At 53.5% G+C, this 15,833-nt stretch overlaps 1 protein-coding gene across 1 annotated transcript in view; it reads right to left on the bottom strand.

The window, feature by feature from the left end:
* BHMG1 (basic helix-loop-helix and HMG-box containing 1) overlaps window positions 1-15,833 on the bottom strand; it is a 32,657-nt gene that overhangs the window by 720 nt on the left and 16,104 nt on the right. The window contains exons 5-14 of the mRNA XM_030796727.1: window positions 13,393-13,504; window positions 10,196-10,333; window positions 9,252-9,497; window positions 7,912-8,020; window positions 6,681-6,781; window positions 4,747-4,902; window positions 4,293-4,369; window positions 1,950-2,156; window positions 1,634-1,878; window positions 406-495 (exon numbers count right to left, since the gene is read on the bottom strand). Of these exons, the coding sequence (XP_030652587.1) occupies window positions 406-495; window positions 1,634-1,878; window positions 1,950-2,156; window positions 4,293-4,369; window positions 4,747-4,902; window positions 6,681-6,781; window positions 7,912-8,020; window positions 9,252-9,497; window positions 10,196-10,333; window positions 13,393-13,504 (1,481 nt within the window). The remainder of the gene's footprint in view (window positions 1-405; window positions 496-1,633; window positions 1,879-1,949; window positions 2,157-4,292; window positions 4,370-4,746; window positions 4,903-6,680; window positions 6,782-7,911; window positions 8,021-9,251; window positions 9,498-10,195; window positions 10,334-13,392; window positions 13,505-15,833) is intronic.

Raw genomic sequence — 15,833 nt, 5'->3', positions numbered from 1 at the left:
CCGATCTGTGAGACGGGACTCAGTCAAGGGCTCTGGGATGTGTTCAAAGTCAGGAGCCAGGGCAGGTGGCAGCTCCTTGAAGGTGGAGGGGACAGGATTCAGGGGAGTTGAGGTGGCCAAGCGACAGGAAAATCAGACCATGCCCCGAGAAACTCGTGTGGCAGAGACAGCAAAGGAATTGAGACAGGGGGTCCATGTCTGGGCTCAGCTGTTCCCCAGCTTAGCTGTGGTGGGGCACCCCTACACCTGTGTCACCCCCAAGGGTTTCATAAGAAGGGGCAACACGCAAATTCTTCGGCGCAGTCTCCCATGCTATGACACCCAAGGCTCCAGAGACAGAGCAGAGTTCTGGGGTAGGGAGGCCCTTCCACCCCCCACCCACACCTTGGGGCCGGGGCCTCTCACCAGTATGGCCTCCGCTCCTGCTGGGTCATCACCCGCCACAGCTGGGCCAGCTCCTTGGTGGCAGCTGTGGAAGCGGTTCCAGGGCAGGATCTGGGACAGGAAGGAGGAGAAGGTAAGGGGAGGCCTGCAGGACACCCTGACTGAGAACTCGGGCCCTTCCTAGCCTTGTGGGTCTACAAGGCCTCCAAGACCACCCTCTGGAGCTGAGGAGGCAGAGGGAGCTGGACTCAGTGGCTGTTCACAAGGGGGCACCTGGTGTCCCAGGAGAGTACAGGGGACCTGTGGCCACCGCTCCTGGCCCCCACATCTGGGTCTTCCTGTAAAGGAACCAGCTCTTCTCCACTGTGGCTTGGGAGGGCTTCCCCATCCCCTGGCTCCAGGCTTGGCAGTGACTGGTTCAGGGTTGGCACTAGATCTACCAAAGTCAGTCCCAAGGACTCTGCTTAAAACCTTAGAAACCTCTTCTCCCCCTGGGGCCGCTTGGGTGGGGGACAGGACCCGAGCCTGTGCCTCCTGGGGTGACCCCACCTGCCAGAGAATAAAACCAGCCCGGAAGACAGCAGAACTGAGCAAAAAGGACAAAGATTCCAGACAGCCTGTTTGAGCCCTAAAACCAGCTACGTCTCAAGGCAGTCTATACCCGCCCTTGTTTTCTAGGTTATATAAGCCAATTCATTTTCTTTTCTTGCTGGGCCTGATGGCTCACACCTGTAATCCCAGCAATTTGAGAGGCCGAGGCAGGCAGATCACTTGAGGTGAGGCATTCAAGACCAGCCTGGCCAACATGGTGAAACCCTGTCTCTACTAAAAATACAAAAATTAGCCGGGTGGCACGCCTGTAATCCCAGCTACTCAGGAGGCTGAGGCAGGAGAATCTGGGCGGCAGAGGTTGCAGTGATTTGAGCCCAGGAGGCAGATGTTGCAGTGAGCTGTGATTATGCCACTGCACTACAGCCTGGGCGATAGAGTGAGACTGTCTCAAAAAAAAAAAACTCCTTTTTTTCTGAAGTCTAAAGTCTGAATTGGGTTTCAGTGCTGACAATGGATGGACCCTGTCCAATACAATGGGGCCGGGTTCAGTTCTGGGGAAGAACTGTGGTCCACGAAGGGTTTGTGGGGTCTCGGGGGGGAAAAAGTGTCAGACAGTTGTGAGGAGCGGCATGGGCAGGCTGCGGGTGGAGAACGAAGCCAGGGCCTTCCCCAGGGCCAAAGACGACCCCCTACCCACCGGATGTACTGCTTCCGGTTCATCCTGCAGAACATGATGAAGCCGTTGACGCACTTCTTCTTCATCTGGGGTGGGCAGGGGCCTTTCTTCTTCTCCTTGGGCTTCACGGGGGCCCTGGCTACTTGGCCCTTCCTGGCCTTTTTCTTGGCTGCTGGCAGGGGTGAGGCCAGCCGGGTGGGGGTCCATGTGGTGTCTTCGTCCTCTTCGCTGGAGCCGGGGGTGCCCACAGTGTTGGCCTGCATATCCTGGGGGAGGGAGAGGATGGTGAGAGAGGAAGGAGGTCCTGCCGGCCCTGGCATGTGGCCGTGTCTCTCACCTCTCGCTGCTTCCACAGGGGCTCCGAGTCGCTGTCCTCTGAGCTGGAGCTGGAGCTGGACCTGGAGCTGGAGCTGGACCTGGAGCTGGAGCTGGATGGCGCCTTGCTGTTCCCACTCAGCGAGAGGTAGCAGTGGTCCAGCGAGACTGAGGACCGGTGCAGGCTGTGGGACTCAGGAGGGTCTTTGGGGGCCCTGGAGGCTGTGTCCTGGGGCATGATGAGGGAGAAAGATGGGAGGGGAGACAAGTGGTACCCCTTCATCCCCCCAATACTGCTTTTCTAGGACATAACATGAGCATTAGCAGCAGCTCAGATTGGCAGGGTGTGGTGGCTCACGCCTGTAACCCCAACACTCTGGGAGGCTGAGGCAGGAGGACTGCTTGAGGCCAAGAGTTACAGACAACCTGGGCAACATAGCGAGACCTCGTTCTACAAAAAATTAAAAAAAAAAAAAAGGCCAGGCACAGTGGCTCATGCCTGTAATCTCAGCACTTTCGGAGGCTGAGGCAGGAGGATCACCTGAGGTCAGGAGTTCAAAACCAGCCTGGCCAACATGGCGAAACTCTGTCTAAAAATACTAAAAAATGAGCCAGGTGTGGTGGTGGGCGCCTGTAGTCCCAGCTACTCTGGAGGCTGAGGCACAAGAATCGCTTAAATCCAGGAGGTGGAGGTTGCGGTGAGCCGAGATCACACCACTGCACTCCAGCCTGGGCGACAGAGTGAGATTCTGTCTCAAAAAAAAAAAAAAAAAAAAGAAAGAAATTAAGTTAAATTTTAAAATAATTTAAAAAAACAGCTGGGCATGGTGGTGTGGGAGGGTCATTTGAGCCCAGGAGTTCAAGGCACTGATCTATGATGGTGACACTGCACTCCAGCCTGGGCAACAAAGCAAGACCCTGTCTTTCTTTCTTTCTTCCTTTCTTTTTTTTTTTTTTTTTTTGAGACGGAGTCTTGCTCTTGTCCCTCAGGCTGGAGTGCAATGGCACCATCTCGGCTCCAAACTCCACCTCTTGGGTTCAAGTGATTCTCCTGCCTCAGCCTCCTGAGTAGCTGGGGTTACAAGTGGCCACCACCACGCCCAGCTAATTTTGTATTTTTAGTAGAGGGGGGTTTCATCATATTGGTCAGGCTAGTTTCAAACTCCTGACTGCAGGTGATCTGCCCGCCTCAGCCTCCCAAAGTGCTGGAATTATAGGCATGAGCCACCACACCTGGCCATACCCTGATCATTTCTTTTTCTTTTTCTTTTTTGAGACTGGGTTTCGCTCTTGTTGCCCAGGCTGCAGTCCAATGGTGCCATCTCGGCTCACTGCAACCTCTGCCTCCCAGGTTTAAGCGATTCTCCTGCCTCAGCCTCCTGAGTAACTGGGATTACAGGTGTGCACCACCACACCCGGCTAATTTTGTATTTTTAGTAGAGATGGTATTTTGCCATCATGGCCAGACTGGTTGGTCTCCAATTCCTGACTTCAGGTGATCTGCCCTCCTCAGCCTCCCAAAATAGTGGGATTACAGGTGTGAGCCACCACACCCAGACAATTTTCGTATTTTTAGTAGAGATGGGGTTTCCCCATGTTGGCCAGGCTGGTCTCGAACTCCTGACCTCAGGTGGTCTGTCTACTTCAGCCTCTCAAAGTGCTGGGATTACAGGTGTGAGCCACCACGCCCAGCCTAGTCTTTTGATTTCAATTTCCTTATCTGTAAAATGGGGCTACAGGAGACCCTGCTTCATAGAGTAGTTGTAAAATGATGTGGGAAACTAGACACGGTGGCTCACACCTGTAATCCCAGCACTCTGGGAGGCTGAGGTGGGCGGATCACTCGAGGTCAGGAGTTCGAGACCAGCCTGGCCAACATGTTGAAACCCCGTCTCTACTAAAAATACAAAAATTAGCCGGGTGTGGTGGCAGGCACCTGTAATCCCAGCTACTAGGGGGGCTGAGGCAGGAGAATTGTTTGAACCCGGGAGGCGGAGGTTACAGTGAGCCGAGATCGCGCCACTGCACCCCAGCCTGGGTGACAACAGGGAAACTCAGTCTAAATAAAATAAAATAAATAAATAAAATGATGTAGATTTTCTTTTCTACGGGCACCTGGCAGCTTTTATCCTTTTTGCCCAATTCATTCCACGTGCCCAGCACAGAGCCAGCATCTGGTGGCCACTGGTGAACGCAAAGAGGGTCAGGGGGTGGTTTTAAGGATGAGGAGAAGCATGAGTGGAAGGACAGATGGGTAGGTGGTGGCTGAAAGGGTGAGGGAGTGGATGAGTGAATGAAGCCGTGAGTGGCATGTGTGGAAAGGCAGATGGATGTGTCTGTGGACCGAGGGGCAGAGGATGTTTACCTTTTCCTGTGGAGCCTCCTGCATGTGGGCTGAAGGTGAAGACTCCAGATCTAAGCACACTTCTTCAAAGAAAGCCGCTAGGGAGGGAGACCAGAGGGGCAGCCAGAGCAGAAATGCTTCTCCCACACCGCCAAGCTTCGGCCACACTGTCCCTGCTAGCCGGAGTCCCCATCTCTGGCATTCTTCAGGATCTCCCACCCTATGTCCAAATCCCGCTCACAGCCCACTCCCCTGGGTCACCTCCAACACACAGAGTGAGCTCAAGTCCTGCTATGGGCTTCTAAAGCCACCCATGCACCACACCAGCCTCTGGCTGCTCCCCCACTAGGCTGTGGGCTCCTTGAGGCAGGGCCAGGGCAGGATTCACCCCGGGCACCCAGGATGGCCCAGCGCAGGCCTGGGCACCGTATGTTTCCCGAATGAACTAAGCATCAGGGCCAGGCCTGGGCCTCACCTTGGGTCAGGTACTCCATGTCATCCTCCAAGATCTCGTCTGGCAGCAGTTTCCCTGGGGAGCTGAAAAGGCCAGGGCTAAGCCTGAGGATCTCACTTGGGTGGCCTGTTCCACTCCAGACATCAATCTGGGGAGGCCCCAGGAGCAGTGGGCTCCCTGGAAAGGAAACAGCAGACTCAGGGGTGTGGCCAGAGATCACCCTCTGCCCTAGCACAGCAGCTGGCATTGAGGAGATAGTGCCTGATGCTACGGAAAGCGAATCTCAGCTTCTCATTTTGAATTCTTGATGGGAGAAATGAAGAGGCAGCCGGCTGCGATGGCTCACGCCTGTAACCCCAGCACTTTGGGAGGCCGAGGTGGGCGGATCATTTGAGGTCAGGAGTTCAAGACCAGCCTGGCTGGCTGGGCGCGGTGGCTCACGCCTGTAATCCCAGCACTTTGGGAGGCTGAGGCGGGCAGATCATGAGGTCAGGAGATCGAGACCATCCTGGCTAACGCGGTGAAACCCCGTCTCTACTAAAAATACAAAAAATTAGCCGGGCGCGGTGGCAGGCGCCTGTAGTCCCAGCTACTCGGGAGGCTGAGGCAGGAGATTGGCGTGAACCCGGGAGGCGGAGCTTGCAGTGAGCCAAGATCGTGACACTGCACTCCAGCCTGGGCGACAGAGCAAGACTCCGTCTCAAAAAAAAAAAAAAAAAAAAAAAAAAAGACCAGCCTGGCTAACACGGTGAAACCCCATCTCTACTAAAAAATACAAAACTTAGCTGGGGGTAGTGGCACGTGCCTGTAATCTCAGTTACTCGGAGGCTGAGGCAGGAGAATCGCCTGAACCCAGGAGCAGAGGTTGCAGTGAGCCAAGATCGTGCCACTGCACTCCAGCCTGGGTGACAGAGTGAGACCCTGTCTCAAAATTAAAAAAAAAAAGAAGAAGAAGAAGAAATGAAGCGAAATGATGTTTGGCATTATGTCAGGGATGGCCAAAAAAAAGAAAAATCAATATCATAATGCACAAAATCCCATAGGCTGATTATAACTACCTGCAGCTCTGCAATAAGAAAGATTCTGAGGTTAGATGCGGTGGCTCATGCCTGTAATCCCAACACTTTGGGAGGCTGAGGCGGACGGATCACCTTAGGTCAGGAGTTTGAGACCAGCCTGGCCAACATGGTGAAACCGCATCTCTACTAAAAATACAGAAATTAGCCGGTCATGGTGGTGGGCACCTGTAATCCCAGCTACTCGGGAGGCTGAGGCAGGAGAATCACCTGAACCCAGGAGACAGAGGTTGAAGTGAGCTGAGATTTCACCACTGTACTCCAGCCTGGACAACAGAGTGACACCCTATCTCAAAAAATAAAACAGGCCGGGCGCGGTGGCTCACGCCTGTAATCCCAGCACTTTGGGAGGCCGAGGCGGGCGGATCAGGAGGTCAGGAGATCGAGACCATCCTGGCTAACATAGTGAAACCCCGTCTCTACTAAAAATACAAAAAATTAGCCGGGCGCGGTGGCAGGCGCCTGTAGTCCCAGCTGCTCGGGAGGCTGAGGCAGGAGAATGGCGTGAACCCCGGGGGGCGGAGCCTGCAGTGAACCGAGATCGCGCCACTGCACTCCAGCCTGGGGGACAGCGAGACTCTGTCTCAAAAATAATAATAATAATAAAATAAAATAAAATAAAATAAAACAAACAAATCAAAAAGACCCAGAATGATTCTGAGGTAGTGTCTGGGCTCAAGGGAAGAGTGGTGATTGATTAGCAAGCCTCCATGGCAGCGGTGGTGGAGAGCTGGCCGGTGCACTGTGTGTTTGCCTTCCCTGTGCTTAGGGGATCTCCATTCCCTTTCCTGCCTCCCCTCTTCCATAGAAATCCTCAGACTGAAAGTATGGGAAGGCCCACACCAGCCTACAAGGAGGAGAGACAAGAGTTGCAGTCACCTTGGGGGCTGTTCTCTGGGGTCCAGGCAGGAAGCCAAGGGTCAGCATCTAGGGACCCTTTGTCCACATCCTCGCTGGAATCATAGAATACCAGCTTCTGCCTGCAAGAGGTGGAGTTTCAGAGTCAGATACACAGGCCCTGGGCTAGAAACTGCTATGGGGCCCCTTTGGCACTCTGCACTGGCCCCTGGGGGAGTGCTGGGGGCATAAACCTCAGTCAGTTGAGGCTCCCATCCTCAGGGAGCTTACAGTCTCATGAGGAGAGCCCAGCCCATAAGCAGGTGCTGCAGACGACGGGGCAGTGCTGTGACCGAGGGCGTTGGAGGAGGATGAGCCAGTGGAGAGCAGTGGGCTCAGCCTGAGGGATGGGCAGTTTTCCAGGGGCACAGGGAAGCAGGCTATCCAGGAAGAAGTACTGGAATGTGAGAAGCTCAGAGGGGCTGGTGCAGGGCTTCTGGGGAATGGCGAATGTGTGGTGGTGTGAAGTGTAAGAGTCATGGGTGAAGGGCTGGAGAGAGGGCTGACAAGGTGAGTTGGGGGCCACTGAAGGTCTCAAAGGCCAGGTAAAATATCGGGGCCGGGCGCAGTGGCCCATACCTGTAATCCCAGCACTTTGGGAGGCTGAGATGGGAGGATTGCTTGAGCCCAGGAGTTCAAGACCAGCCTAGGCAACATAGGGGGACCTCATTTCTACAAAAAATAAACATAAAAAAAATTAGCTGGGCGTGGTGGTGTGCACCTGTGGTCCCAGCTACTCAGGAAGCTGAGGCAGGAAGACTGCTTGAGCCCTGAAGGTTGAGGCTGCAGTGACCTATGATTGTGCCACTGCTCTCTGGCCTGGGCGACAGAGTGAGACCCTGTCTCAAAAACAAACAAACAAACAAACAAAAAAGATATGGGACTCTATGCTGCAGGCACTGAGGAAGGGCTTTAAGCCACAACCTCCGTGGTCAAGGTCTCTGTGTTGGAAAAGCCATGTGGTCACATGAGGATGGGATGGAGGGGCAACAGGCGAGGCAAAGAGACTGGTGAGGAAGCTGCAACCATGTCTGGGAAACGGGAAGTCAGGCTTTCCTGCGAGCTCACAGTGGCAGGCACAAAGCTGGGCCCCCATTCGTGCTCAAGGGGCACCGGCAGAGGACGCGACTTGGCCTCTCTTCCCACTACCCCTCACCCACGCCAGACCAAACCCCTCAGCACCGCCCACTCAGTGCCCTGGGGACTCCCTTACCTGGGATGGGGCTGGGTCTTGTTGAGAAAATGGATCCTCGCCACATCTTCCTGAGCCAGGAGCGCAGGGAAAGGTGCCTCATCCTGGACACTGCCCTGGCACCAGCAGCCTAAGGGGCAGATCAGGATGACCATGCCTGGGGACTGGGCCAAATTCCAGGAAGCCCAAAAGCAGGGGACAAAGGGGTGCCAGCTTCTGCCACACACCCTCTCACTCCCCAATCCTAGCCCAAACCTCAGGATGCAGGGTGTTGCGTCAGTGTGAGGGTGAGAGATGCCCCAAATCACCCCTGGGTTTTTTGAATCCCACATCCCTATCAGAAGCTGTAATGGGGGCCAGGCACAGTGGCTCATACCTGTAACCCCTGCACTTTGGGAGGCTGAGGCGGTGGATCACGAGGTCAGGAGTTCAAGACCAGCCTGGCCAAGACGGTGAAACCCCATCTCTACTAAAAATACAAAAATTCGCCGGGCATGGGGGTGCACTCAGGAGGTTGAGGCAGAGAATTGCTTGAACCTGGGAGGCGGAGATTGCAGTAGCCAAGATTGCACCACTGCACTCCAGCATGGGCAACAGAGCAAGACTTTGTCTCAAAACAAACAAACAAAAAACTCTAATGGGCCCAGCACAGTGCCTCACACCTGTAATCCCAGCACTTTGGGAGGCCAAGGTGGGTGATCATCTGAGATCAGGAGTTCAAGACGAGCCTGGTCAACATGGCAAAACCCTGTTTGTACTAAAAATACAAAAATTAGCTGGACGTGGTGGTGTGCGCCTGTAATCCCAGCTACTCGTGAGACTGAGGCAGGAGAGTCGCTTGAATCCAGGAGGCAGAGGTTGCAGTGAGCCGAGATTGTACCACTGCACTCCAGCCTGGGTGACAGAGCAAGACTCCATCTCAAAAAAAAAAAAAAGGAAAAGGCTGAATGAACAAATAGAGGAAAGAGATGACTTGAGGCCTCAAAACCTCGAGCTCCGACCTCCCTCCCTCTGGCCTAGCTCTCTGCTTGAAAGCATCACCACACCTTTTCCAAACAGTGCAGTGACCGGGGCACAGGAGATCCAAGTGAGGCCTGAGGCAGAGGCCCTGCCCTCCTCCCCGGTTCTGTGATGGGAAGCCCACACAAGACGATGATGCTGATCTCGTCCCCCACTTACGGCCACGACACAGCCTGCGATGAAGACCACCAGGGCAAGGCCACAAGCTTGAGAAGTGAGAGGCGGTGTTTCCTATTCACTGCTGCAGCCCCCACTACTGGTACTGTTCCTGGGACACAGCAGGTGCCCCCAAAGTGGCATCTCAATGAAAGACTAAGTTCAGAGTGAGGAAAGAGACCCACCTGAGATGTCACAGTGGATGGTGTCCTCGGCCAGATCCAACAGCGTCAGCTGGGACTGTCCTCCTTTTCTGTCGCCTGGAGGCGAGGATGATGCAGGCCTCGGGTGACCGCAGAAATCAGGGCACCTTGGAGGGGTGGTGGTCCTCTCTGTGCTGCTTCCTTTTTGGTCTGGGGATAGGGTCACCAGCTTCTCAGGCTTGTTCAGGGCCAGGGAGCGGCGAGGCTTCGGGGTCCGAGTCTGGCTTTCTGGGAGAGCAGAGGTTCAGGTGTCAGAGGGGCCTGGGAGTCACCTGCCTGTCATCAGAATAGGGTTCAGGTGGGAAACGTCCTTGTCGGTGTCAAAGCTATGCCTGGCCTGGTATGGGTATGCCCAGATTCTCAACCACAGGCCTGTTTGTTCAACCCCTGTCCACATGTCAGAATCATCTTGCGACCTTTAAAAAACACTGGCCAGGCGCAGTGGCTCATGCTTGTAATCCCAGTACTTTGGGAGGCCGAGGCAGGCAGATTACTTGAGGTCAGGAGTTCAAGACCAGCCTGGCCAACATGGCGAAACGCTGTCTCTACTAAAAGTACAAAAATTAGCTGAGCATGGTGGCATTTGCCTGTAATCCCAGCTAGTCGGGAGGCTGAGGCAGGAGAATCGCTTCAACCTGGGAGGCAGAGGTTGCAGTGAGCCGAGATGTGCCACTGCACTCCAGCCTGGTGGACACAGCGAGACTCTGTCTCAAAAAAAAAAAAATACTGATGCCCAGGTTCTGCCATAGACCAGTGAACCCCAAGTTTCTGGGTGTGAGGCCTCAGTGCTAATACAAGGAGGAGCTGGGAGTTGAACCCAGGCACAGGGTGCTGAGAAGGCCCCCAGAGTAAGGACATCCCTGGAGAAGAAGCCCTGCTCCCGGGTGACCTGGGCTTCTGGTTCCGCCTCCAGCGACAGCTTGTACCTGATGCCTGGGTCAGCTTCTTCTTCCGAGGCTTCTGGCATGCTCCCTGGAGATGGGACTTCTGAGAACTTGGGGAGCTGGAGGGGGTAGAGTGTCTCCTCCGCCTGGCTGGGCCCCAGGCTGGATTCTGACCCAGCCCTGCAGGGATGGAGAGGGAAACAGATCAGATCCCCCACCCCATCTGCACCCAACTGCAGTTCCTGCCTTCCAGACAATGCTCCTCAGTCCTGGGTCAGGGTGGGCCCCCAGGCTGACTTTACAGTGTGGAAACTGAGGGCTTATCCAAGGCCGCTCAGTCAGGACTGTGAAAGTAGAGGGCGAGAACTCAGGTTTCTTCAGGGCTGTTTTGGGCCTTGGCTCAGTGGGAGAACGGAATCAACACCTCCCCAGACTGGGCACCTTGAGGATGCTTCACCCTCTCCCCGCCCACACCAGTACCTCCTCCCACCTTCCTCAACACAGTGAGGGTCCCCTACCCCACCCCCCCAAGGTCACTGGGGCCTTTCCCTCTGGCCTCTCTATTCTTCCTCATTAACATCTCCTAGGTTTACTCACTTCTATCCACATTCTCAGCTACAGCGCTAGCTTGGGCCTAATTGTCCCGTCTAGATCACTCCGAACAGTGTCTTTCCTCAACTCCCTGACTCCAGTCTCTCACTTCATGACCAGTCCTCTACACTACATGTCAGGGACAAAAATTAGCTGGGCATGGTGGCGGGTGCCTGTAATCCCAGTTACTTGGGAGGCTGAGGCAGGAGGATCGCTTGAACCCAGGGGGCGGAGCTTGCAGTGATCCGAAATTGCGCCACCTCACTTCAGCCTGGGTGAAAGAGCGACTACGCCTCAAAAAAAACAAAAAAAAATAAAAAAAAGAAGAAGAAACTATCTGAGTAAGAGCTTGCAGGCATGAGAAGACACGCGCGGGGTGTCTGGGGACAGGCAAGTCATTGGGTGTGATTGGAGGTCTGCGTGGCACGGAGATGATATGTGTGGGCTCTGAGCCAGGCCCTGACTCAGGCTCATCTCTGTGACCTTAACCTCTCTGGGCTTCAGTTCCATCACCTGCAAAACGGGACCACATTAGCTTTTCCCTTTGGTATTTGTCCTGACAATTAAATGTGAGTTAATACATAGAAACAAGTCAGGCTTGGTGGCCCACTCCTATAATCCCAGCACTTTGGGAGGCCAAGGTGGGAGGATTGCTTGAGCCCAGGAGTTTAAGACCAGCTTGGGCAACATAGTGAGACTCTGTCTCTACAAAAAAACAAACAAAAATATTAGCCAGAGCCAGGCACGATGGCTCACATCTGTCATCCCAGCACTTTAGGAGGCTGAGACGGGTGGATCACTTGAGGTGATACCAGCTTGGCGACCACGGCAAAATCCTGTCTCTACTAAAAATATAAAAATTAGCTGGGTGTGGTGGCAGGCGCCTGTAGTCCCAGCTACTTGGGAGGCTGAGGCAGGAGAATGGCTTGAACCCGGGAGGCGGAGCTTGCAGTGAGCTGAGATCACGCCACTGCACTCTAGCCTGGGCGACAGAGAGAAACTCCATCTCAAAAAAAAAAAAGACATTATCTGGACGTTGGTGGCACGTGCCTGTAGTACAGGCTACTTAGAAGTCTGCGGCAGGAGGATTGCTTGACCCCTGGAGTTTGAGTCCTGCGAGTTTGAGGTTACAGTGAGACATGATCATGCCACTGCACTCCAGCCTGGGTGACAGAGTGAGACCCTGTCTCAAAAAAAAAGAGGCTGGGAGTGGTGGCTCACAACTGTAATCCCAGCACTTTGGGAGGCTGAGGTGGGTGGATCACCTGAGGTCAGGAGTTCGAGACCAGCCTGGCGAATACAGCGAAACACCGTCTCTACTAAAAATACAAAAAAATTAGCCGGGTGTGGTGGTGGGTGCCTGTAATCCCAGCTACTCAGGAGGCTGAGGCAGGAGAATCACTTGAACCTGGGAGGCAGAGGTTGTGGTGAGCCGAGATCACGCCACTGCACTCCAGCCTGGACAACAAGAGCGAAACTCCGCCTCAAAAAAAAAAAAAAAAAAAAAGAAACATACCACGGCACCTGGAACATACCAGTCCCCTAAGGCTAGATGTGCTGGGTGCTGTCGCTGTTACTGTAGTGTAAAATATACTGGCAGAGGCCTGGCAGGCAGAGATTGCAGTGAGCCCAGATCGTGCCACTGCACTCCAGCCTGGGTGACAGAATACTTCGTCTCAAAAAAATAAATAAATAAAAATAAATAAATAAGCCTGGCCAACATGGTGAAACCCCATCTCTACTAAAAATACAAAAATTAGCCGGGTGTGGTGGCACATGCCTGTGGTCCCAGCTACTTGGAAGGCCGAGGCAAGAGAATCGCTTGAACCCAGGAGGCAGAGGTTGCAGTGAGCAGAGATCACGGCATTGCACTCCAGCCTGGGTGACAGAGTGATACTCCATCTCAAAAAAAACACAAAAAACAAAAAACAAAACAAAAAACACAAATAAATAAATAAAATACGCTGGCAGAATGGTAGAAGATGAGGCTAGGGAGGTCTGGCAGGGACTAGGAAGGCAGAGATGAGATCCCAAAGGGCTTCCAGCACCTGGCTATGGAGGGAAGTGAAGAAGATGAAAATTACTAAGGGATTTTATGCCAGGGGAAGGTCATGATCAGATTTATTTTATTTTATATATTTATTATTATTATTATTATTATTTGAGACAGAGTCTTGCTCTGTCACCCAGGCTAGGGTGCAGTGGAGCAATCTCGGCTCATAGCAAGCTCCGCCTCCCAGGTTCTAGTGATTCTCCTGTCTCAACCTCCCAAGTAGCTGGGATTACAGGCGCCCGCCACCACGCCAGCTAAGTTTTGTATTTTTAGTAGAGACGGGGTTTTGCCATGTTGGCCAGGCTGGTCTCGAACTCCTGACCTCAAGTGATCCGCCTGCCTCGGCCTCCCAAAGTGCTGGGATTACAGGCGTCAGCCACTGTGCCCGGCCTGTTTCTTCTGCCTGGCTAGGCTTCCCTGCATCTCCTACAGTCCTAAAGGCCCAGCTCCAAGGCCCCTCTTCTCTGAGGCATCTTGCATATCTCTCTTTGTCCCCTATACCAGGCCTTGACACAAGGGTCACTCAGTATCCCTGATGGCTGGAACAACACTTGGCACATCGCAGGCACCAGGAAACACTGGCTGAACTACTTACCTGCAAGTCCACCTTCCCCAGTGGTGATGTGGCCTTTGAACAAGGCCTTGGCGGCATCGATGTTTCTCTGGAGGTACTGAATGTACTGCAGGACATGCACCAGAATCTCCTTCTGCCTCAAAAGAAAGACAGGGTTGGCCAGGCTCACGCCTGTAATCCCAGCACTTTGGGAGTCTGAGATGGGCGGATCATGAGGTCAGGAGTTCGAGACCAGCCTGGCCAGCAAGGTGAAACCCCGTCTCTACTAAAAATACAAAAACTAATTGGCCGGGCGTGGTGGCGGGCACCTATAGTCCCAGCTACTCGGGAGGCTGAGGCAGGAGAATGGTGTGAACCCAGGAGGCAGAGCTTGCAGTGAGCCGAGATGGCGCCACTGCACTCCAGCCTGGGCTACAGAGCGAGACTCTGTCTCAAAAAAAAAAAAAAAAAAAAAAAAAAAGACGAAGTCTCACTCTGTTGCTCAGGCTAGAGTGCAGTGGTGCAATCTCAGCTCACTGCAACCTTCACTTCCCAGGCTCAAGCTATCCTCCTGCTTCAGCCTCCTGGGTAGCGAGGACCATGGCTGGCTAATTTTTGTATTTTTTGTAGAGATGGAGTTTTGCCACATTGCCCAGGCTGGCCTCGAACTCCTAAACTCAAGCAATCTGCCTGCTTTAGCCTCCCAAAGTGCTGATATTACAGGCATGAGCCACTGTGCCTGGCCACATCTGAATCCCTCCCTCTCTCTCTCTCTCTCTCTCTCTCTCTCTCCATCTCAACTCTGTGCCTGTGGGCGATGTGACCCTTCTCTGCACTTCAGTTTCCTCAGACCAAAAAATGAGCATAGCCATACATCTCTCACAAGCCTTGCGGGAGAGTTAAATGAGAAAAATGTATCCAAGACACTCAGCACTCAAGGTCTGACACCTGGAACTCTCAGTAAGTTGGGAACGGTTGTTACTGCTCTCTGCTCTATGCTAGGCCCTGTGGGCAAAGCGGACAGAGATGTCGCCTTTATGGCTCTCGCAGAACTCCACCTAAAGGAGGTCGGAAACAAGGAAGTAATTGCAGTGATACGCTGGGGATGTTCATGGTCAGAGGGAGAACCTACAGGATCAGACGGGGCAGGGGGCAATTCACCAGCCAGAGTGGTGAGGAAGGACGCTCTGAATCGAAGCTGCACCCCAAGTCTCTAACACAGGAGAGGCAATTCATCACAGCTCCCGCTATGGCATGGAGCACTGGACTGAGCATGTCCCACGGCCCCGGGATGCGGGTTGTCTGTGGAGCAGGACCCCATGATGCAGTTGAGGGAAGGATGAAGAGGCGGGAGAAGAGGGGTTCTGAAGACAGCAGAGGATACATGGTAAATAAGTAGGCTGAGGCCTGGGGAAAATTCCAAGAGATGTGGCCATCCGGTCATTTATGAAATATTGCCAGTCTCCTGACGAGACTGCCATTCCTCGAGGGCAGGGACTGGGTCATGGTCATCTCTGGCTCCCCAAGGGCTATTCCAGCACCTATGCATGCCAAAAACTCACATTCCTCAAATATTTTTAGCACCATGGTGGACTGCATAACGCATCCCCCCAGAGTTCCAAAGATGTCCATGTCCATGTCCCCAGAACCTATGAATATGTTGCCTTGTATGGCAGAAAGGACTTTGCAGATATGATTGAGTTAAGGACTTTTTTTTTTTTTTTTGAGACAGTCTTGCTCTGTCGCCCAGGCTGGAGTGCAATGGTGTGATCTCGGATCACTGCAACCTCTGCCTCCCGGGTTCGAGTGAGTCTCCCTCCTCAGCCTCCTGAGTAGCTGGGATTATAGGCACGCGCCACCACTCCTGGCTAATTTGTGGTATTTTTAGTAGAGACGAGGTTTCACCATGTTGGCTAGGCTGGTCTCAAACTCTTGACTTCAGGTGATCCACCCGCCTCGGCCTCCCAAACTGCTGAGATTATAGGCGTGAGCCACTGTGACTGGCCGTGTTAAGGATCTTGAGATGGCGTGATTATTCCTGTTTATCTGGGTGGGCCCAGTGTAATCACATATAATCTTATAGAGGCAGGAATGTCAAAGGCAGGGAAGGCAATGTGACAACAGAAGCGGTAGGACAGGAAAGACGTTTGAAGATGCTTCCACGCTGGCTTTGAGGGACCATGATGAGTCAAGGAATGCAGGCAGCCCCCAGAAGTTGGCAAAGAGAAAGGAAACAAACTCTCTAGAGCTTCTAAGAGGAACCAACCCTGCTGACAACTTGACTTTAAACCAGTGAGACTGGCCAGGCGCAGTGGCTTATGCCTGTAATCCCTGCACTTTGGGAGGCCTAAGGTGGGTGGATCACTTGAGGTGAGGAGTTTGAGACTAGCCTGGGCAACATGGTGAAACCTTGTCTCTACCAAAAATACAAAAAGTTAGCCAAGTGTGGCATGAGCCTGTAGTCTCAGCTACTTGGGAGGCTG

This window comes from Nomascus leucogenys, chromosome 17 (assembly GCF_006542625.1).
Source record: "Nomascus leucogenys isolate Asia chromosome 17, Asia_NLE_v1, whole genome shotgun sequence".
Lineage (NCBI taxonomy): Eukaryota > Metazoa > Chordata > Mammalia > Primates > Hylobatidae > Nomascus > Nomascus leucogenys.
This window is presented reverse-complemented; position numbering and strand designations above follow the sequence as displayed.